This window comes from Tachypleus tridentatus, chromosome 1 (genome assembly GCF_004210375.1).
Source record: "Tachypleus tridentatus isolate NWPU-2018 chromosome 1, ASM421037v1, whole genome shotgun sequence".
Lineage (NCBI taxonomy): Eukaryota > Metazoa > Arthropoda > Merostomata > Xiphosura > Limulidae > Tachypleus > Tachypleus tridentatus.
In genome coordinates this window covers 79,375,051-79,398,274 of record NC_134825.1, presented here as the reverse complement: position 1 = coordinate 79,398,274, position 23,224 = coordinate 79,375,051, and the positions used below count along the sequence as shown (strand labels likewise).

The window sequence follows — 23,224 nt, the reverse complement described above, 5'->3', positions numbered from 1 at the left end:
TTGATTACTAAGGTAGCCTATTTATGTAGGTATATTTTAACAACAAACAGATGTAATGACAAATTTGTGATTAGTTGAAATGATTAAAAATAGTAACAATTGGAAATTGTAATTTTGACTGGATTATTTTTGAGTTGTGACAATAAATCATAAAGCTGAATAAACATTAGTTGGTTTTGGGAATTAGCTCGAAAAACGTTAGTTTTTGAGTTTTGGTAGTCTGTACTTGTATATTTAATTGTAATAAGTGTTTTTTGTGTAATGTCTTTCAATAAACTCACAGTAAAGAATGAGGATGCTTTTCTCCAATGATTGAGATACAATTCAGAATAGGTTTGATAAATCAGCACAAATAGCATTATCATGTCATTTAGTGAGTACTGATGGAAATACTTTAACCTGTGAATAAATTCAGACAGATATGACTAGACATGGAAGTGGTTAATCATGAATAGTAATGAAAAATATATCTATTACTGGTTAGGTGGAATAAATAGATTAATTTTGAGTAATTGATAATTTTGTGATTCTAATTAATGTAATTGCTGCTCATATGTACTAAATATCATTGTCCAGTTCTGTTGTGGTATGATTGGTCATTCTTATGCTGTTACTTCAAATTAGAATGTGAAGTTTTTCATCATGTTTATAGGACTGTTAAAGATACTCAGTGTTGATTGTATATAAATACTGTAATAATATATTTTTCTGGGATAACTTTGGTGTGGTATATTAATTAGTCATGAAGTGCTCAAATTATAAGATGCATTATAAAACTAGTATTTTTCCATTATTAGGTTGGAGATGGGACAACAACTGTAGTTTTACTAGCTGCAGAATTTTTGAAGCAGTGTAAATCATACATTGAAGAAGGTGTACACCCACAAGTTATCATAAAAAGTTACAGAAAAGCAGTTCAATTAGTAAGTTGTCAGTAGGGGATTCTTTTGTAACATTAAATGGTTACGTGATGTAAATGCCACAGGAAAAGAAGGCCAGAAGAGTTATGGCAATTATTTAAGTAAATTTTCCATACATTTACTTTATTAGTTAACAGATCTTTATCTGATTTTATATTTGTGTAAATAAGAACATTAAGGTATTGAATTACAGGTTTTGATTTTAGAGATGAAATAAACTAAGAAACAGATTAATGATTTCTGTATTATTTTTTTTTAGTAGTCTAAGCTAAAAATGACATTGTTTATAAAAAAAATATATAAATATAAGATATTATAATAAAAAATTTCATCTCTAAAATCAAAACCTGTAATTCAATACCTTAATGTTCTTATTTACACAAATAAACTAAGAAACAGATTAATGATTTCTCTATTTTTCTTTAGTAGTCTAAACTAAAAATGACATTGTTTATAAAAAAAATACTTTTTGTAAGAATTCAAATCAGTTTCAAAACGTATTTAAATTATTTAACCCTGTTGTGATGGGTCACTGAATAAAGGCCATGTCATTGCATTTGTTGACTTGCATTCAAACTTTTAGTCAACTGCTATTTTATGAATTTATGTATCACACTGTATATTATAATTTAAAATTTCATATTTCTTAATTCAAAAGTATGTATTAAAAGAACATGCCTAAATATCAGATATTTGTGAGTTGCAAGAAATGTTGATTGCAGCATTGGTTAAGATTAGATGTTTGTGACATGAAAATAACTACGTCTATTGTTTTGTACTAATTACAAACTCAAAATACCAATATTAACAAGCTAGAATCTAAAATAATAACCTTGTATCTTTTTATTTTGCTGAATAATGACTTGTGTACTGAATGAAACACAGTGGCCCCATTTGCCTTTTTCTATTTTTGGAAATGGTCCCTTGTATACAATTACTTCAATGTATGATGTGAGTAACCAGTCGGAGACTAAAAATATCTTCTAGTAATTTTCTCAGCCACCTTTAAATATAAGTGTCCTCTTTCTTTCGATAAAGACCTTCATACTGGTAAGCTGAGTCTTTAGTCTTTTTAAAATTTCATATTTTTTGATAAAAATACAACTTAGTTATTAAACTTATAATTGAATTCTATAGTATTGTTAAAGTAATTTATGATTTGCCTGATATAAGTGCTAATTTGGCAGGAATTGTTAATTTTCCGTGAAAGCACAGTGAAAAGAATTATTTTAATTTATTTCCATTGAATGAAATAATAACAAAATTGGTTCTAAAATAATCCTGTGAACAGAATAAAGTTGCAAAATGATTATTGCCTCATAAATTATGCAAAACATTTAGAGAATTTTGTTTTGAACACAAGTATTTTATTATCAATGGAAATGTAACAATAAAATTTTAGGAGTAACATGTAACCTCATTATTGGGAAATAATATGTTGTTACAGTATATATTTATCTGATGTGTAATATTTGCACATACACAACTGTATCAAAATGTTCAAGTAAATTGTCTTGAATTTTAGGCTGTGGATAAAATCAATGAAATCTCTGTGAAAGTGAAGAAGGAAGATAAGAAGTAAGTTAATATATTTACTTGTCAATTTGTTATCTTCACCAAAATGTGAAGAAAGTTAAAGTGGAGGCCTAATATGTACTTAATCTGTTAGTCACTGCAGCAGACTAGTTTAATTGAAATCATGTTTCATCAGTCTTATTGGGAGAATGAAGCAAATAAAGTAGGCCTACATGATGGTGAAATGTAGGCAGTTTCTTTGGTTTAGGTCAATAGTCCTTTACACCCCACCAATAATTTAAAATTGTTATCCAAACAGCTAAACAAATTTAAATTGAGTAGTTGTGTGTGCATTTACCTGAAAATACACAGTTGTACTTCTGAAGGCTATGTATAATATGACAGTTCAATTTCGTGTTTGCTCCGTGATTTTAGGTATAAACTTTTTTTTTATTATTATGATTTTAATAAAAAGAGTTGAATCAACTGTCATTACAAAAAACAGTTAAATAATAGAGATTGTAAATGTTTTAGTTATAGTCAGTTAGAAATCAGCATTTCTGTGCATCATAGCACTGCCCTTTTTAATGCTTGTATCTTTAGTGTAGTTCATTTCAAGTATCTTTTGAAAAATGACAGCATGTGTACATTTCAGGCTTGAAGTTTGTATTGATTTTGACCGTTTTATTTTGATAACTTTTATCAAAGACTTGATTGTTTTATTCTTTTAGTTAGTTCTTACATTTTACTAACATCAAATATGACATGAATGACAGTTTCATTCCTGCCAAAAATGACATTTACATTTTAGGCCTGTATGGGGTTAGAATCATTGTGTGTATTGTTGGTTTCATGTATTAAAGTGTCTCACAAAGAGTTGGGCACTTGTTGCTTAGTAAGTGGTTAATGTTAGAGTTGTGAAATAAAGAATGGTAAGGATGATGACTATAATCATTGTGGTGTAACTGGCCTTGCATTTCTGATTATGAAGGTTTTTTGGAAGTAGAACAAGGTTCTGTCACCGAACTCTTAGAGCAATTAACTTACATTTGAAACTAAATTATATTGTAAATCATGTTTTATGATTTGTTGAAGTATGTGAATATTGTTACTGAAATTTTATCTTGGGTATGTAGTTTATAAGAAAATGGAATTCATATGAAGGACTGCTGGTGAGAAAGTATGAATGCTTATAGTGTTTATTAAACTTGTAGAATCAAGTAATTAATGCTTTAAAAGAAATGACAGGTTAATTAAAACGTGTTTACTTTTAAGAAAAGATCAGTAATTCTCCACTGCTTGGATGAGTGAAAATTAACTTCTTTTGATGATTAGTTCATTAATCAGAATTGCCCTCAGTATTAAATATGTCAACATAACCAGTAAGTTGTTATTAACTTAAGGTAAAGTTTAATATTTTGTATGTCATTTCATTCATTAATCCTAGACTTGAAAGTGACTGCTAATTTTGCTTTTCAGAGAACACAGGGCTCTTCTAGAAAAATGTGCCATGACAACTCTAAGTTCCAAACTTGTAGCAAATGAGAAGACATTTTTCTCAAAAATGGTTGTGGATGCTGTGATGCAGTTAGATGAACTTCTACCTTTAAATATGATTGGAGTGAAGAAAGTTCAAGGAGGGGCTCTTGAGGTTAGTAGTTTTAATTATTTAGAATAAAACAAACTGTTCCAATATCTTCAGTTTTTTGAGATAGCAAAAATGTGTCTAATATAAATTATTAGTTTACTTTTTATTTTATGTGAAATTTCCTTGTAACTGTAAACAAGATAATTCTCACAAATTTAAATTATAAAAGTGACACAAGCCTTGTTCATGCATTTATCTCAAACAGAAGTTGACCTGTGAAATATGCAAGTGATATCTGGCAAATAATGAATGGAAGTATATTATCATTTTGTACTGAGCATATATCTACTGGATTTGCTACAGAAGTCTAAGTAGTTACTTTTACGATAGTATAACGTAAAAAATAGTATAGAACATAGTGATCTTTTTCTCAAAGAAATTATGGTGGTTGAGGTTACAGCTATTATGATAACTTGAACACCTGGAGAGAAAGGATGACTTCCAAGGTAAATTCTGAATATTATCAGACAGTATTATAATTGATATATTTTTCTACAGACTGAGTGTCAGTAAGATTTGGATCAATGAAGAGGTTAAATATTCAGCTAAACACCTCTGTCCACTTTCAGATCTTTACAAGAGGAAAGTATAAGCTGGAATTCATCCTATAAACTTTACAGACTTCTCCCATGGCCTTCAGTGTTTTTGGCTACGTAGTACTTGTATAAATCCTTGAGTCACCATACACAATGGTAGATGTATTTTAGAAAATTGTATGAAGAAGGGGATCAATGACTTTAGTGTGTTGTGCAAAATGTGAGGATTCAAAAATGATAGTTTTATCTTTACTGTTAGTAGACTTATTGTTACAATATCATATTATCTACATGGAATGTTTCATTGCAGAATGCTTAAGTTTGTATTTTTCTCACCATGAATTTGTGTAATACTTCCATCAAAAAAAAGAATTGTTTTTCCAATATAGTTCACACTCCAGCAATATGCAAACTAGTGTTTCCTCAGTTGTTGTTTTTTTTCAGCAGAAAAAAATATTGAAGAATATTCCAGAGTTTTTGAAGAAAATGTTAATGAATTTTGAGTGTTATATCAAATCTGTCACTCATTAACTATAAGATTAGACTTTGTTACATAAAAACCCTGTAAGACCTGGGACTATTTTAAAATTCCTTTCTGCAAATGTTAGTTTTTCTGAGTTGTTTTAAAAATTTAATTAAACCAATTTACTCTTAGTGTATTTTAATGGAATTAGTGTTAGCAAGTACATTATAATTAAAGTTTTATGTCAAGTCAAAGGTGTTGAACACAATTGGCACTCACCAGTGGCGAAATGGCTGTCAGTATGACAAATTGGTGCTTTACATTTACAACTAATTTATTTAAACAATTAATTTTGTTGCTAGATAATTGAAAACACTATTGGGTAATTTTCTGCTCCTCTATATCTATAAAACAATTTTTTTGTTATGTGGAATAAATGTTAACATATTCACCACAGTATTGACGATTATGCAAAAAACTATTGGATACTGCTATCTTAAGTGTTTATTACTTTATTTCAGAAGTAATCTTTAAGAATTCATTTTTTGTCACCTGTTTCTGTCATGGTTCATGTATCTAAACTGTAAGAGATGATGTAGAAGATACAACTGTATGTAATGTAGATATTTTCATGCAGATGTTCAAAATACACGTATTTAGATTGTTTACCAATAATTTCAGAAATGATCTCAGAGAAAAAGAATTTCTCTGAATTGTAAAAATTCCCATTTTCAAGATAAGCCATGTCCATTTTTGAGGAAGATGAGATGTTGATTAACAATAGTTTTAACTTGGATGATATGCTTATAATCAGTAGAAAATGCAGAATTTTTACTGTAATGTTTCAAGTTTAGCAGGAAATGTAGATAGTAAATTATTTTTCAAATGAAACAGAATACTGTTAAGTCCATTGTTGAAATCAGTGTTTCTAGCACTTGGCAGATTTCTCTCACTTTATGCATGTTACTTTAATAAACAGTTAAATTACATTCTTTGTTTTTAAAATCTGTATTTGAAAGGTTCGATTTTTTAAATATTTTTATTCTTTGTATTGTTCCATGAGGCTTAGAAAAGTAGTAGTCCAAAATTTTACTGATGTCTTAAAAAGTCTCTGCTGCTGATAATATTATGGCCTGCAAGCATTAGTTCATGTGTGTCAACATAAGTAATCAAAGGTAAAAAATATCAAAGAAAAATATTTATAATTGACTTTAAGTAAAAAAGTAAGGACATGACCCAAATAAGATATTACAATAATTCAATGAAGATATGGAAAGGTATGTGTATGTTTCCATTTCTAAATTTTAAACATTTAATTTCATTGTACGTTGATGAATATATTAAAATAGTATGTTTTTCATATCACAATTATTTCAACTTTGAAATGGTGATTTGCGAGGTATGGATCTGGTGTGAATATTCAGCAGAACCAGTCCATGTCTGTTCGTCGATGGTGGCTGTTTTAAGGTTAATTTTTTATTCATTTTATCAGTTTGTTGGCAGTATGATTGTGTTATAATTGTTTCACCTGATTGCAGAAAGGAGTAATGGACAATTCCTTTAGCAGACCACCATACTGTCACCATGACTTTTTTTTTTGTGCACAGGAGATTTCAGCATGTCTCTGAGATTCATCTACATCTAGTAATTATCCTGATCTCTTCCAGTTTGTAGTATAGGATCCACTTCTTGTTGCAGGTAACAATTTGCTTCAAGAATTGCTCCTTCTTCCTAACCACCAGGAATGAACAGATCTCTGGGTGTTGCAGTTTCTGCCCTTCTGTCAATTTGTGCAGTACCCATTTGTCCAATTTTTTTCACTTTTCCAACTGCAACCAAGTGATGAGGAAGTTGCACTGAAAACTTTTAAGTGTGCTGCAAGAGCTTGAACTTTTATGAGTTAGCTTACATGATAGCTCTTAAGCTCTCTTTGTCCACAACAGATTGAGGCCTTCCTTGGGGTTCATTCTCAAGGTCTGTATTGCCAGATTGAAATTTCTGGGACCAATGCTAAATAGTCTGTTGAGAAGTAGTTCCTTCTCCAAATGCCAAACTGATGTTTTTAGCAGCTACAGCTGCATTTTTTTTCTTAGTTTAAATTCATAGAAAAAAAAGTAGTCTTAATTCTTTTGAAGACATCTTATAGGGTTCCAAAACACACAAACAATTATAATACAAGTCTAGTATGAGAGAAAAATGAAAAGCATGACATCTTTGTCAATTGTGAATAGGAAACAGTCAAGTTACTATATCCAACTTATCCTAATCGAGTCACTAAGTGAAAAGTTAGTGAAACCAAGTGAAAGTCGGCCATTTCACATGAAATGAGCTAATAGCTAATTAGTGATATGGTAGAAAAAATGAGATGTGAACATTCATCTTAAAATAGCATTCAATATTTATTTAAGATTGCTCTGGATATTATTCAAGTGAAATATGAAAACTATAAAATAAGAAAACATTATTTTTGTACTTAACGTGAAAATTGCATAGGCAAGTTATTGAGAATCCAAGTGCAAATAACTACATGAAATAATGAATTTATTTATAGAAATAGTAGAGAAAAATTAAAATCATTTTATTCTTCTCAAATAACATATTTTTAGAAAAGCTTTCACAAATTTATCTACTAGTTTTATTTTTGATATGAAATATGACGAGCAATGTTAGTTGTGCATGGTGTGAAACTAGGTTTAAGGGGACTTAATTTTAAATCTGACACCAGGTCTTATAGGGTTAAACAACAAATCCCCACCACCAATATCATTGACTAAGTTGCATAGTGTAACTCACTGCAAAATATTTGTTGGCAATACTGTTGTTTTATAAAAATATGATATTTCAACCAAAGACTTCACATCATCTTGCCATGTATTAATGATGATTTTAGCAAGCATTGTAAAGCATTGGTCTTAGTGCCTGCTCATTAACAGCTCGCTATTAATAAAGAAAAGATGCAAGATGTATACATATAGCATCTTCAAACATTTAAAAAAAAACAACTAATTTAACAGAATAAGTATTTGAATTATGTAGATACCTACATTCATGCTAGTTGAAACACAAGTTACTGGTTTTGTGGCTCTGCTACATTAGGTATGTTTACTTTCACATGCTTGAACTATTCCAATTTCTATTTAGCTTCAACAATCACTAAAGAATTAGTTATAACAATTACAGAGTAATTGAAGTAAAAATGATGCACAAGATAAGCTTGTATCATCTTTGCTCTGGGCTAACTTTATTTGGTTTATTGCATTACATTTTTAGGTAATTCCCATATTAGTATATAATTGTAAGTTTCTTATGCAGGTTCCATACATTGACAATGGAAGTGGTTTCGCCTTGCCTATCGTAATATTGAGGCTATGAAGAATAGAAATAATTTAATGAAATTACATTCACTCAAGGGAAAGATATCGGGAAAAGGAAGATTGCATTTCCTAATTATTTTTTTTTATATTAACTTTCATTGGTCATAACTAAAGGAATATGGATGGACCATGCATTCCCAATATGGAAAGCCAATTTAAAATATAAAACTCCTTAAGCAAATTTAAATTTCTTAGGGATGCTTGTGTGTAATGTTATGATACCTGACTATTAGATATACAATTGACACTATCAGTGGTCCAGTAGCAAATGTTATAAAAACTAGTCATCCTTGTATGATACTTTCCAGATAGATCAAACTGTACATAGCTTGATGGTATACATTGTGTAAACAGCCGGTGATACACAGTATTGTACCATAAGCAACGTTGCCTTACACAATAAGCAATCAATAAGTAGATAAAATGACATTGGGGAGCAAAGGTTTTGTGCAGCATGTTACAATAAAGTTTCAAATATTGCAATACAAACACTGATAATACCTATGCTATAACAACTGCATGTAACTTCAGAACGTCCCAAGCAATAATAGTGTTTCAAAGCTACTTATAGATTCAGATTCTTATGTTTGACTAAAGCATGCAGTTATTCTGGTATAGGTATTACCAGAAATATTGTTTTGTAATATACTGAAGTATTTATAACTGTGTTGCAACATATTACCCCAAATCTTTCTGTATTGGATGTATGGTACTAAACAACATTCAATATCCATAGCTGCCACACACACACACACACACATAGGGGCATTTATCCTTATGTTTAGATTAGTACCTGTAACAATTGCATGAATTTATTAGTTTGAAATTAGAATTTCAGTGTTTATGTAGATCCTGGTGGAGAAGGACTTGGATCATATTTTAAACAAGTTGTTTGGCATTATAGTCAATCAATGGATTCCAAATCATTGTGTTTAACATTTATTAGTACTATTATACTGCCTTCTAGCCTTACATTATGCAGGAGGTTGTTATATAATTTAATATCGGCATGCAGCAATTTGTTCTTCCAGTTATATATTTTAGTTGCACATTTCTGAATATTTTGTACACTTTGTTAAATTTAAATCATTGTAAAATGCAAATTTCTGTTAAAAGTGCCAGATTATATGTAAAGAAGGTGATACTCTCTGCTTGTTCAGTGGATGAAGTATCAGTTATACTACTTGTTTCAAGGGCAGTCTTAAGTATTCTGGGTACATAGTGATATAAATTTTGCACAACTACCTCTAGATAAATTAAAAATCAATGTCTGTTCTTAAGATTCACTTCTGTGTATATATGTGTGTGTGTGTGTGTAATCACTTGAATGTTGTTACCAATGCTGTTTATCACATTGTATGTATATTAGTATTCTGCTGTTTTTAAACTTTGAAGTTCTTGTTTGGTATGTTTCACGTAGTGTTATTCAGTGTGTATATCATTGTACATGTAAACATTGTGTACAAGGATTGTGGTATTTTTATGATTCAAAAGCTCTTAAGATGTATCATAATATTTTTGGGTTAAAATGTAAAAGATAATGTTTTAGTTTCCAGATATATCACTTTACAACTTTTGGTTTTATTCATCATCATCATGATTAGGAATTTTAGATTTGTAATTATGTATAATGTCATAAAACAACCAAATTTACTAATTACTGTAGGCTCCATATTTCACTTAGGTTAAAAAAATAATAACATATAAATATATTAAAGGAAATGTATGGCAACAAATGAGTATGTCTCAATTTTGTTGGTTTTTTTTGTTCTTCTTAGCAAAAAAAAAATGCATTGGTGACATAGCCATCCCTAACTTTTGTAACTTTTAAAATATTTTCACTTGCAGGATTCCAAGTTAATTTCAGGTGTAGCTTTTAAAAAGACCTTCTCTTATGCGGGCTTTGAAATGCAACCTAAAAAATATGTCAACCCTAAAATAGCTTTGTTGAATGTAGAACTTGAATTAAAAGCTGAAAAAGAAAATGCAGAAGTGAGAGTTGAATCAGTACAGGTATGTACACAAATTGGTATTTATAAAATTACAGCTCTTTGTAACTAGTTGTGTAGTTGGTTTTAAAATACTTTTGAAATTTTTTAAGTTGTGAATAATAGTTGTAATGGTGTTCAATGTTGTATTCACAGAGTATGAGTCATATTAAACTTTAATTTAAAATGAAGTGAAATTTGGTTTAGTAATTCTTCTAGAAAATGTAAATAAATGTTTCTGAATTAAAATGAATTTGTGATGTGGAAGATGAGAAAGCTGTTAATGACATTTTCTTCAAATGATTAACATTTTTAAATTTCTTTAATGATGGGAAATGTCACGAATAAAACCTATACTGAATCTGATGTTAATAATCTCGTACAATAAAAGAAAAAAAAATTGCAAATTAGTGAAGTGTTAAGATCTATCACAGGAGCTTAAGATGGGCCTAAAAAATTAGAACACTTAGTTGCTTTTAACAGGAATACCAAAACATTGTTGATGCTGAGTGGAATATTTTATATGAGAAACTGAGGAAAATTCATGACAGTGGTGCAAAGGTTGTGTTATCTAAACTTCCCATTGGAGATGTAGCTACCCAGTATTTTGCAGATAGGTATGTATGTATGTGTATGAATAAATGTGTATTATTTTAACTTAAATGTATTTGACTGTAATAAACTGTAGAGAATGTTGAAGATTTGTTAGATGTGAATTATTCTCTTGTTAACCATGGTATAGAGGATCATAGAATGGGTGTTTTTTATTGTTGATTTTTCAAGTATAGGCTTTTAATTCACATCTGTTATATTTTGACTAATTGAAGATTAGTTACAGTTTTGGACTTGGTAGGTCATACTCTTATGTATTTGACCATGCCTAAAGTTTCATAGATTAATTTTTTTCTAATCCTGCATAAAAGAATTTCACTTTGAGGGTAAACTGGTAAAGATCCTGATGAGTAATAAAATTGAATTGGATGTACACGTACATCATGCTTGATGTTGCTGGCACACAGAAATATAGTCAATAAAAAGGAAAAAGTCTCATAAGTTAACTTATTCCAATCCTGCCTAAAAGAATTTCAAGTATTGGGGTTAATGAGGATTCCTTTTTTGCTTTTTACTTTTAGTGTTGATTTTGAGTTGTTATTTTATGATATTCTTGTAATATTTATTTAATTTTCCATTATCCGTTTTAAGACTGAAGTGATATCACTGACATCTGTTGCTCATTTTCATTAGAAAAAATAATATAAGAATTGGTTTATTATTTTTCGGGCTGATAATTTTAAACTTTTGTTGTGATACTTGCCTTTCTGTGTAATGTAGTAAATGAAAGCTAAACCAGTAAATCCACAGTTAGACAAGCAAAGTGTATAATATAAAATAGTTGTAAAATAATGAATTATGCTGAAACTTTACTTGGAGAAATAAATGTAAGTCTAGGAGTAAGCAAAAAAACAATAAAAAAACAAAACCTGCAGCAAATAATAAAATATTAAAAGTTGATTTGTGAGTGTCCTCTTGAGAGACTAAACATCCAGCCATAGTAAATGGGTTAATTGTTTTGGTATGCGTGAAGTAACTTTACTGCTGAAAATTACAAACAACCTGCATTTTAAGACTAGATTATTTAATCATAAAATTGTCATCTGTGAAATCTATTGAAAAATTTGTGAAAAACTAAACTTGTACCTGCATAGATTTTTATCTATCACTGCATTTCTAAAATATAGATAGGACCTGAGGAGCAAATTAACTTTTCTTTAGGTCCCTATTTCTCCTTGATGATAATTTAAAGTGTTATAACTACAGTAAAACTAATACTGGAATTAAGCTTTGGTGTTTGTTATTAGTAATTCGTTATTGAGTTTCAAACTATATGAAAAAGCCTTAGTTAAAACTTTTTATAAATAAAGTTAAGATTATTTTAACTTTACTTGACTTATTTAGGTTACTTTAAAATATTGTCATTTCTTAATCAAAAAGCTGTCTTAAAAAGTAAATGCATATCATACTATCATTGTTAAAATAAAACATTACTAATTGCTACCATGAATAAGTTAAATAATACTATGTTGTTTGAACCTTTCTAGTTTTATTTAGTCATTCCTTAATGGTATTCAATCTCTTAAGTTGCAAAAGTGACAAAATGTAATTTATAAAATAAATTTGTTACTTTAATATTTATTTTAACTTTAAATTTAAGGTATGTGAAAATTATCTAAAATCATGTTTTTACCTTAATTTGGCTAAAAACTTGTTTCTTTAATGAATAAAATGTGTTAAGTATTTTCCTTTGGTTGAATATACAGTGTGTGTGTAAACACTCAAGGCTTATAAACATGTAACAATACTGAATCATCAGTATTGTAGCAAGTGACTGATAAGTGAATCTGTTTCATTGTTTGTAAATGTTAAAGTACAAGCTTAACATATGAGATATTCAGTATCCCATATACCACTGTGCATATTCATGGTGTATTGGGAGCTCTAAGTGATGCATTACTCTTTGCATGTTAACATGGTTAATCTGAAATAATTTTACACTGAAAATTAGTTATTTTGATAGTTTTTTTAAAAATAAGAATTATGATTGAAAACAGATTTGTAGAAAGTACATTTTAAACCTAGTTTTTGTAGAAACTAGCATTACATCTGTTATATCCATGTTTATTGAACTGAGTGAAAATTTCAAGTTAAATATTAACATGTTTTATGTAGTACAAACAGCTCAACTGACATCGTTAGAACTGTAAGCAAGTTAGTGTAATAACATCTTTATCATTGGTCTTTTAAAGTAAGTGTTTTAAATATAACTTAATTACTACTTGTTTAAAATTGGTGGAGAGCTATAAACGTGAATTAGTCAAAAATTGTTGCTATTGTGAGTTGTACTAACAATGGAGAAATGACAGAATAAGAAAAACAAGTATAGAAGATGTGATATGGTTCATTCTGAGAACTAAATGGGAATGGGCTGGACAGGTAGCAAGGTATTCTAATAATAGGTGGACATTAAAACTAATGGAATGGCAACTGAGAATACAGATGTAAGTGAAGGCAAGAGAGGAAGGAATGATGTAGTCACAGAGGGAGAGCTATATCCAGTGATGAATGACTGCAACTTTGATAGTTATAATAGTAGAACCACCAGTTCATGATTAGTTAACCTGGGAAATGTTAGCACCTTTGAAATCTTTACTGAAAGGGATGTTCAGGTTTTTAAACAAAGATAACTGCTGTCGAAATGAAAGGCCTAACAATATATGTTAGAGTAAAATAACAGTTTTAAAAGAGATGAAAAGTATAGTGTATTCCAATGAAACAAGCTCTAAAGTAATTGAATCAGTTCACTTTTACAAAAGGAACAGACCTGTTCCTGAAGTACAGGACCAGACGGTTACTACTAGATCAATATACAACTGTGCTGTACTTGTAAGTAAATTACACATGTAATACTAGTGTGATAGAAATAGAGAAAGGTAGTTTGAATTATCAACTGAAGCAACTGAATAGACCTAAGTGTACTTTTGACAAGTAGAGCACTACATAGTGTTTACTACTGTAGAGGAACCCTTAGCTCAATACACCATTAAACTTGCATTACTACATACTGCTAAAATAGTACATAATGTGATATTGTTGTTTTGAAGTTACACTATGTTATTTCTGTTCATGTATGTTAGACTGTACTTCAGGGTATTACATTTGTGCTTTAAATGGTTGAATGGTAAGTCTGAAGTTTTGTCATGCTAACCCACTTGCTTTTTATACCTGTGATTGATGTAATACAGAAAGTCTGTGTAGCTTTGTGATTAGCAAGGAACAAATAAATGTTACACTTGTAACAGCTGAATGGTATATAAAATTCTTTCCCTGGCCACATTGTAAACTATTGTATGTGAATAAGAGATTTGCGTACATGTTATTTGATACACTCACTTGTTCTTGACATCTTTACATCTTAGTTTTATGTCAGTGGAATATGTTGATGTAATAACAAATTATTTGAAAATTGCTTTTTACTGCATGTCATTTACTTGTTGCTCTATACTGTTGAATCATGTTAGGAAACTGAGGTACATTGTTAGTGTTTAGTCTGTAATATAGAATAATGGTCATTATTGTAGGTATCTGCTGTACAAATATAAAGTCGAATCTATTGGTGATCTGAAAGTGAATGTGAATCTTATTAATAATTTTGTAAGACTTGTAGACACTATGCAATGACTGTCTGATCAGCTTCTAACTGACTTGTTTCTCTAATGTCATATAAATCATACACGTATCTGTTGGGGTTATTTATCACTACTAAGCTGGTTCTCTTTATAATTGTAAAATTTTGTTTTCCAAACTGCTGAGAACATAGTTTCATTCACTGTTATATACCAGTGAACCATGCATGTCAAAGTCTTTCTCATTTCTTGTTTTTTTTTAATAATGACCTCATGGTTGCTGTTGACATTATTTAATAATGGGAGTTCTCTTTTAGATATAATGTTATTCTTTGAGTTGTTTTGAGAGGGTATTTTATTAGTGGTAAGTTGTTTTCAGTATTTCAAATTTTTATAGAATATTGAATTAATTTTATGCATATTTACTGTTCTTAATCAGCCTTGAATATTTTATCTTCTACAGAGATATGTTCTGTGCAGGAAGAGTTCAGGAGGAGGATCTCAAAAGAACTATGAAGGCTTGTGGTGGGTCAATTTTATCAACAACGCATGACTTGACTGACAGCAAAAACCTGGGAACATGTGAATTATTTGAAGAAATGCAACTTGGAGGAGAAAGGCAAGCTGCTTATGATCTTACATTGAATTTGAAGAATTGAGTTATTTGGTTACTCGAGTTTAGGTCGATTAATTTAAATTCATCTTCTAGGTAGGTTATAAATCAGGCTAAATACATTTTATTATTGCATAAATGTCAACTTAAGTAAAAATCTAGTTATATAATTGTGGAAAATCAAGCTAGTTATACATTAAACAAATACATCATTTATTATGACCATAGTTTTGCCAGTAAAGCCATCAGTAAGATAAAGATAATAAAATATTTCACAAGGTGCCTGATGATTCCTTTACAGGTGAAACCGTGGTTGTAGTATTGTATTTGTGAAGCATACAGTTGTCTCGTTTTTAGTCAGTTCTATAATTATGGAGCCTCGCCAAGTGCTGACAGTTTCGCGTATCAGTCGTGTATAGGATACTTATTTATTGCTCCTATAAAATTAAATATTAAATGTTCAAAGTTTGGTAGGTACTATAAGTGGTTTTATTTGGGAATTTGGAACTGGTATGTACTTTTAAGGAAACTAGTACTGAAATTGTGGGGTTTGCTTGGAGATCACTGGTTGGAGGAGAAGTTGAAGATTTGTCTCAATTAAAGTATAGGTAGTAATTAATAGTGTAAATTGTGGTAAATGGCAGCAGGATTTCAGGATGAACTTAAGCTTTATGTGAAAGGGATGCATTAGCTTACAATGGCTTTTAGGAAGTTGGAAACAGTAATTTTATGGATAAACATAGTGGATTTATTTGTAATAAGTGTTTTGTTGAGCAACAGATTTTAGCTTTTGGCTTGTACAGATGAGGAATTATTGGAGGGAAGGAAAACAAAAGGAACAGAGAAGTATGTGAATGATTAATGGGGTTAGTTACAGGTAAATCTTTGACATGGTAAGTGGATAAGATAGTCCATGCTGTTAAAAAGTAAGAAAATTGGGTTATTATACCTTGATATAACTGACAGACCAAGAGATACAGTGGTGCAGTTTTGTTGTGTGTATGTAGGGCTTAATGAGTTCGAGAAAAATAGATCAGAGGAACTAATTAGTAAGTACAATGGTTTGATAAAAGCATTTAAGAAAAGGGCTGTATTTTAGTCATGTTAGGTATACTGATGAGAATTAAGTGTGGGTATGAAATTATAAGTATGTCATTACAGTTGAAGAATAAACACAAGTTTATGTAAGAATGAGCAGATTGGTTGGTTGAATGTGTGGGATGAGTTTAAAGAGAAAGACAGTTGTTTGGAATGGATGGTTTACATTTAAATAGGGTGAGAGCTGGTTTGTTTGCAAAGGCTAATTAATTTAGCTCTGTGGGAAGTTTTTAACTGGGTCAAGACAGTGATGAGGGCCAGTATTAAACTTTATGCAAAAAAAAAAAAGAGAGAAAAGTTTAGCATAGGGTATGAGTATAGTAGTTTTAATGGTAGGCTTAATTATTGGATAACTTAGGTCAAGTTCTGCATGTAACGATCTTTTACAGAGTTACATTCAAAATTAAATTACTTTGTTATCAATATGTGTGAATAACCTTGGCATCAAAATGTAATTAATAAATCAAATTTTTATATTAAGTTTTAAATTTTATAAGGCAATATTTTGAAATCCTGCAATTTACCGTAGTAGTAGAACTGTGCCAGTTATCTGTCTTCCCTCTTCCTTGATTTATTTACCACCATTCCAAGAAGTTTGGGATTCAATTTTAATTGCTCATTATATCATATTTATTGTTTAGGCAAAATATAATTTTATAGCTTTGAATCTTGTTTGTTTAAAGAACCATTAACCCTTCTGCAAAGCCCATTTGTCACACACTCTTTTTCACACATTGCACATTGTTGTTTTTGATGTTTAATATCAGATTAGTTATAATCAATTGAAAGCCAAAGTTTCAATCCATAAAATGGTCTATTATATTGTGTTGCTTTATGGACAGAAGATTGCCACTTTCACATCCAGTTTAAGCTGGTTTCTGATGGCTCTTGTTGCATTGTTAGAAAGTCAGAAAAAATGATAGTGATGAGACATATTCTGCTTTTTGCATGTTATTCTGTGTTCTTTGGATCATTATTTAATCAAATAAAGCTATTTATTGCAGTAGTGTTATTAGTATAAAAAAGTAGGGTTAAGCGTCATTTACAGTTAACAGCAAAAAGACAAGATAAGTACTTTATTTAAAGTTTTTCATTTGTATTATTTTTTACTATTAAAAGTAAATGAAAATAAATATTAGAAACATTTTAGGTTATTATATAAAATATAGAATAATAAAATATTTCACTGGGTATGCTTATCAGCAATGTGTGTTCTATAGGGTAGCATGTGCTGTACATTTGTGAAGTAATTTCAGTTTTCATGGTGGTAATATTAGCTTAGAAATGGTTCAAATGGCAGTAAAACAAAATTTAGGAATAAATATGTGTACTGTTATGGTGTACAAATTATGTAGTAGAAACAAATCAAAGTTTGTTACATTATGAAGTCATTCTAGAAAGAAAATAAATGGTAATTCAGCTTTATTTTCAAGATGTTTGGGTGATTACAAGATTGGTAAAATTGACCAACTGTTTGTTGGTAAAATAAAAGGAACTACTTTGTGTTTCTGAAAAAGCAAAACATTTGATATTTATTTGGGAGAAGAAGGAATGTATTGTTAATGTATTATGTATTTTTCAACACAGGCTTGGTCAATTTGACTCATTACCTCTTTGTACTTATTTTAAAGTCTTTATAATTTAACACTTCTAACTTTCAGTATGTGTATATCTGGTAGTCTTTCAGTTAACATTTAAGTTTTTCACACAAATCATTGTTCAATGAAGTATTTTTAATAAACTAAAGTCAAAATTGGTCATAAGTATATTGAGTATTTGTTTAAATAGTCTGTGTGAAAAGTAATTTTTATGTTAAGATTAAAAAGTTTCTCATCTTAAAAATCTCAATTTCCTTTGTGTAATCCCTAAAAACTTGTAAGTACATTTCAGATGCTTTTATTTTAAGTAAAACTCTTTTGTCTGTTATTTTCAGAACCATAGTTCAAAACAGGATCAGTAAATTTGTTTAATCTCATTACCACAATATATATATATATATAAATTACTCTTGTATTTCTAGTGTCTTCAAATTGTAACATGAAACTACATTTGTACATCACAAGTAGCTTTAAGCTTATAACAGTATATATCTATTTATAATTAACTTTTGTTGTTTTATTTCACTGTAAGGGTTAAAATTAAAGAAAAGCACCATAAGTTTGAGAAATTTAAATTGACTGGTGTGATGGGAGATTGAGATCAAATAAGATCAGGAAAGTTAGGAAACCAAAAAAAAAGTTTGGGTAAAAATGTAATAATTAACAGTAAAGATTTTAACTGTCTCATTGTGGGCTTAATCCTAGGGACTGATCTTTTGACCTTTTTGTCTTTTAATATTTACTTGCATACGTTCATAAAATTTGGAATGCAAATTTACAAATGTGACAACATGCCCTTTGAGTCTTAACTGTAGGAAGACCTGCAGCAAAAGGATCAAATACATTAAAAGTAAACAACATGCTAGAATGGTTGTAGGACCTTTACAGAATGATAAAGGAAGGCTTGTATCTGTTGTTTGTGAGGATAGCTGGCTTAATTCTTTTTCTACAGTTTTTACCAATAAAGACTTGAGCAATATTTCTAATTTTGAAGAAGCTCAAACAAATTGACCATATTAATTTTGATCTTGTTAAGACAAAATAGGGAAGTATGAAGAACAATAAGGCTCCTGGGCAATGTAATATTTCTCCAAGGTTTTGAAGGATTTTAGCTGCTTAGTTAGTTGGGCAAATAAATGGCAAGTGGGTTGTAATTGTGATAAATGCAAGAAATTGCATTTGTATTATTGTAATTTGAATAGAAATAACCTTAAAATTGTTATGGAAGAAAGGGATCTTAGTGTATTGGTTGATCAGTCTTTTAAGTCATCCCTGCAGTGGTTGACAAAAAGTTGTACCCTATAGACTATTAATATGATAACCATGTCAAATAGTATAGTAATATCACTCTGCTGGTAGTCATTTAAGTCATTGTTTTAGAGACTGGGTATTATATGTAAATCTAGCTTGTGAAGTCTCCAAGTTCCACCAGAAAATGTAGAAACTCCACTTCTTAAACTTGGGGTTTAAAAAGTATTCTTTTTGTATCATCTTTAATCAAATGTTAGAAATTATATCTCAAGATGGCTGGTATGGGTGTTAATACTTTTATTAAAATAAAGTAGAGAACGACATTTTGACCTTAGGTCATCTTCAGATTAATATCTATACCTGCCATTTTGAGATACGTTTTTACTTCAGGTGGGTTTCTCATCATCACGAATATTAGAAATTATAAATTTTGATCACGGATGTTTTTGCAGGAGTAGTTGTTTTGTAGTTGTATGGAAGATTGAAAGTTTACCATAAGTAGTTGGAAAAAAAATTAAGAAGAAAATATAAACGGTGTTGTATTTCTCTACTTTTTTGGTATTATTTAATACTCTTGTTTTTTACATGTAAATTCCAAAAATATAGTTATGCTTATATATTTGAAGTATTAAATTACAATGGTACACTTGTAGTATTAATAAATAGGATCTGTTTGTGTGTGTGTGTGTGTGTGTGTGTGTGCATACTCACTTAAGAATTTTTTTTTTTTTTTTTCAAGTGAGGTGCATCAATAAACTTTTCTCCTTCAGTTTCCAAGGATAAGTTTTTCCAGTGCTAATATTCCTCCTTATAACCTTGCTTTAGGAAGTTGGTGCAGTTTATGACCTTATGTGATACCTTAAGTGTGTGACTTCTTTTTTCTTTTTATTAAAATACAGCACAAAGTGAAGCATTGAATAGTCAAATTTTTTACTTCCTTATAGATACAACCTATTTACTGGATGTTCCAATACCAAGACAGTAACAATTATTCTTCGTGGTGGTGCTGAGCAGTTCATTGAAGAGACTGAGCGATCTCTTCATGATGCTATAATGATAGTCAGGAGAGCTATGAAAAATGATGCTGTTGTAGCAGGTAAAACTGTTTTCTCATATTCAATGATCTTTTTTCTCAAAATAATTTAATTGGCAAAGTTTTTATTGTACCATGATGTCAGTTTTTCTAGTGTACTTATAGTAATATAATTCATTGTATTCAATCAACCTGTTAACATTATCTTACTATTACAATTATTGTAAATAATTCCATTTAATGTATAAAAAAAATTACATGTTAAAGTAATCTCTGCCAGTGAAGTCATAAAACTGTTGGATGGTATTCCTTGCTGTTAATGTAATTTGGCTGTAAAAATTAATTTAGCTAACAGTTATAAAGCCTTACTTGTTATTTATATGATTTTAATGGTTAAACATGTTTTCTGAATTTCTTTTTTTTTTTTTTTTTAACAGTTGAGTATAGACTCAATTATTGTACAAGGTGTTTGGAAAGTCACTGTGCACTTATATATTTATTGCGATGTGGAACGGGTGTATCTGGGAATTTTTCATCAAATCGCTGTCGCACTACATTTGTGTATCTACCACCTTCTCAGAATACGTGTTTGACGAGCCATACACGTTCTTCAGTTGTTAAAACCATATTGGGATCAAAATCGGAAATATAATAACGTGATTACAAAACTGCACAGTGACTTTCTGAATGCCCTGTAGTTAAGTGGGTTCATTTTTTTTTATATTAATTAGGGTTCCCTTGTGGATCAGTGTTAAAATTGTGGACATGCCAACTCAAATCTAGTTTAATTCATCATGGTGGACGGATTACAGATAGTCAGTTGTGTAACTCTGTACAGTAGAGCGCCGTTAAGCCGCGGTATTTGGGGGGGGGGATCAACCTGCTTAACCGCGGCTTAAACCTTTGTGACTGAAAAGCCGAAGTCACCAACAGCTCCGCCGAGGAGCCTCATCTGGGCCATTGCGTTATCATTATATCGGATTATCAAATTAAAAATAATACTTTAATTATTGATCACTTTTTTCACGGATTTACCGCGGACGGATTAACTTTAATGTATGGAGAGGTGTGATTCGGTAACAATGGCGGCCTCCATAAAGCAGACGTAGAGAGCGGATAAGGTAGATTTCTATTGTAATATATTTTATTTATTTCCCAAATTAAAGCAAATTATTTTAAATCCCCTTAAAGTTATAAAGCCAGGATTAAATTTGTAAGCTGCGTTTCTACACGTTTTTAAATTAGCGGTGAGCCGCGATAATCCTCGCTCACAAGACTTCAACAGCGGCTTAAGCAATTTCGTGGTTTACTGGTCCGCAGCTTAATGGCACTCCACTGTACTACAAAATAAAAAATATTAAATAATATTAACTGCCATCTGTTTTTGTGTAAAAACAAAAAGTTGTACAATGAAGATAAATATTGTAACATGTGATTCACTTTCTTTACAGAAGTGGTTGTTATAATTATGGTTTTAAAGGGCAACAAAATCAGTAAAGTGCAATTTGAAGGTTTTTAAATTGACTTAAATTTACTGTTTAAAAGGTGTGTGTGTAGTTTTAATGAAAGTAATTATTATGCATACCAAAAAGATAGTTTTATGGCATATTTTCTCTTTGACATTGCTTTTGCTATAGCATGTTTTTTTTTACAGATATAATATTAGCATGATTATGGTGTAGCTAGCATTACTTAATTTTTCCATATTTACTTTCTGAAAAGAAGGATACCTTCCATTTAACCCTATTCTGTTTATGAATGCATATCATTGGATTTTGAAGCAAATTTTTCTAAGCTATTCAAATGCCAAATTGTTTGAGAAGGCTATGATTTTCTTGGTTATAGGATATTTAGCTATGTATGAGCCATACATAAAAATGTAAGGAAATGTATTGTCAATATTTCAGTAAATTTCACTAGCTATTACTAATTAGGTCCCATTTATAGTTTACATTAAAAAAGTTATTCAATTTGTTTTATCAGTTTGTTATACTAAATGTTGTGCCAGGCCAAAATAAAATTACTAAACAAAATCTACTACATAGACTTCACCGGTACTGACTAGTGTAAAAACAGCATGATAATTTTGAGGGTTAATGGCATAGAAGCCCTTAAATCATGTACAAAATAATATATACATTTCTCCAAGAACATTTTCTTTCAATTCAACAAACTTAGCACTGCTGTTGAAGTCTTTGCTAGGTAAATGCTAATGTTATAAATACAGTATATGTTTTACAAATGTATATTGCAAAGTAACAAGAACAATAGAATCTACTTTAGTGGTTAGAAAATATAAAATATTAACAAAGAGTACCAATGCTGGAATTTAAACAAAAAAAAATATTGGGTGTGCCATTCAACATTTTGAAGTTCTGGCTATTGCAATTAAAATAACTGATACTTGTGCAAATTCCAAAATGGTAACAATATAATTTGAGTTGTGGTTGAGAGTGTTTTCATTTATTGTTCGTTTTTTTTCCTTATGGCATGAACAACATCAGCTGTAGGAATCTTTATGAATAAAAATGCTATGTAATGTTATTTGTGACTTGTCAAAATAGCTAGTTAAGTCTTTGGAGTCTTCATAATTAAAGGGTATATGCAAGAAATTTTAATACAGAAGAAACTGCACAATAAAAAAAGATGCTGTAGTGGCATGTTTTTATTGGAGATACTTGGTAAACTGTATAGCTGGAGAAAGAACTGCAAGATACAAAGAAAATTCTCTGTTTCACAATTGTTCACCTAGACTTATATTTTTCCCAAAGTAATGTAATTTTTTTTATTTTTATATGTAGGGTGAACTTTTATTAACTGGAAGTTTTTCATTTTATATTGTCTCCTTTATTTAGCAAGACAGTGCAGTTTACCTTGTCTGGAAGTACAACAACACTTGTCTCATTTAAGCTCATTAAATGAATTATGTTCCTTGCATTTCATGACTGTTTGTGTTTCTTTTAAATCTTGATAAATGCTCTTTCATTTTTTATGAAGCTCATATGC

General features: G+C 29.9%; 1 protein-coding gene across 2 annotated transcripts in view; it reads left to right on the top strand.

The window, feature by feature from the left end:
• Positions 1-23,224, top strand: part of CCT7 (chaperonin containing TCP1 subunit 7) — a 38,898-nt gene that overhangs the window by 5,726 nt on the left and 9,948 nt on the right. For both annotated transcript variants that reach the window (XM_076506441.1, XM_076506434.1), the window contains exons 4-10: positions 798-923; positions 2,446-2,498; positions 3,915-4,086; positions 10,305-10,469; positions 10,928-11,061; positions 15,089-15,244; positions 20,130-20,281. In XM_076506441.1, the coding sequence (XP_076362556.1) occupies positions 798-923; positions 2,446-2,498; positions 3,915-4,086; positions 10,305-10,469; positions 10,928-11,061; positions 15,089-15,244; positions 20,130-20,281 (958 nt within the window). The remainder of the gene's footprint in view (positions 1-797; positions 924-2,445; positions 2,499-3,914; positions 4,087-10,304; positions 10,470-10,927; positions 11,062-15,088; positions 15,245-20,129; positions 20,282-23,224) is intronic.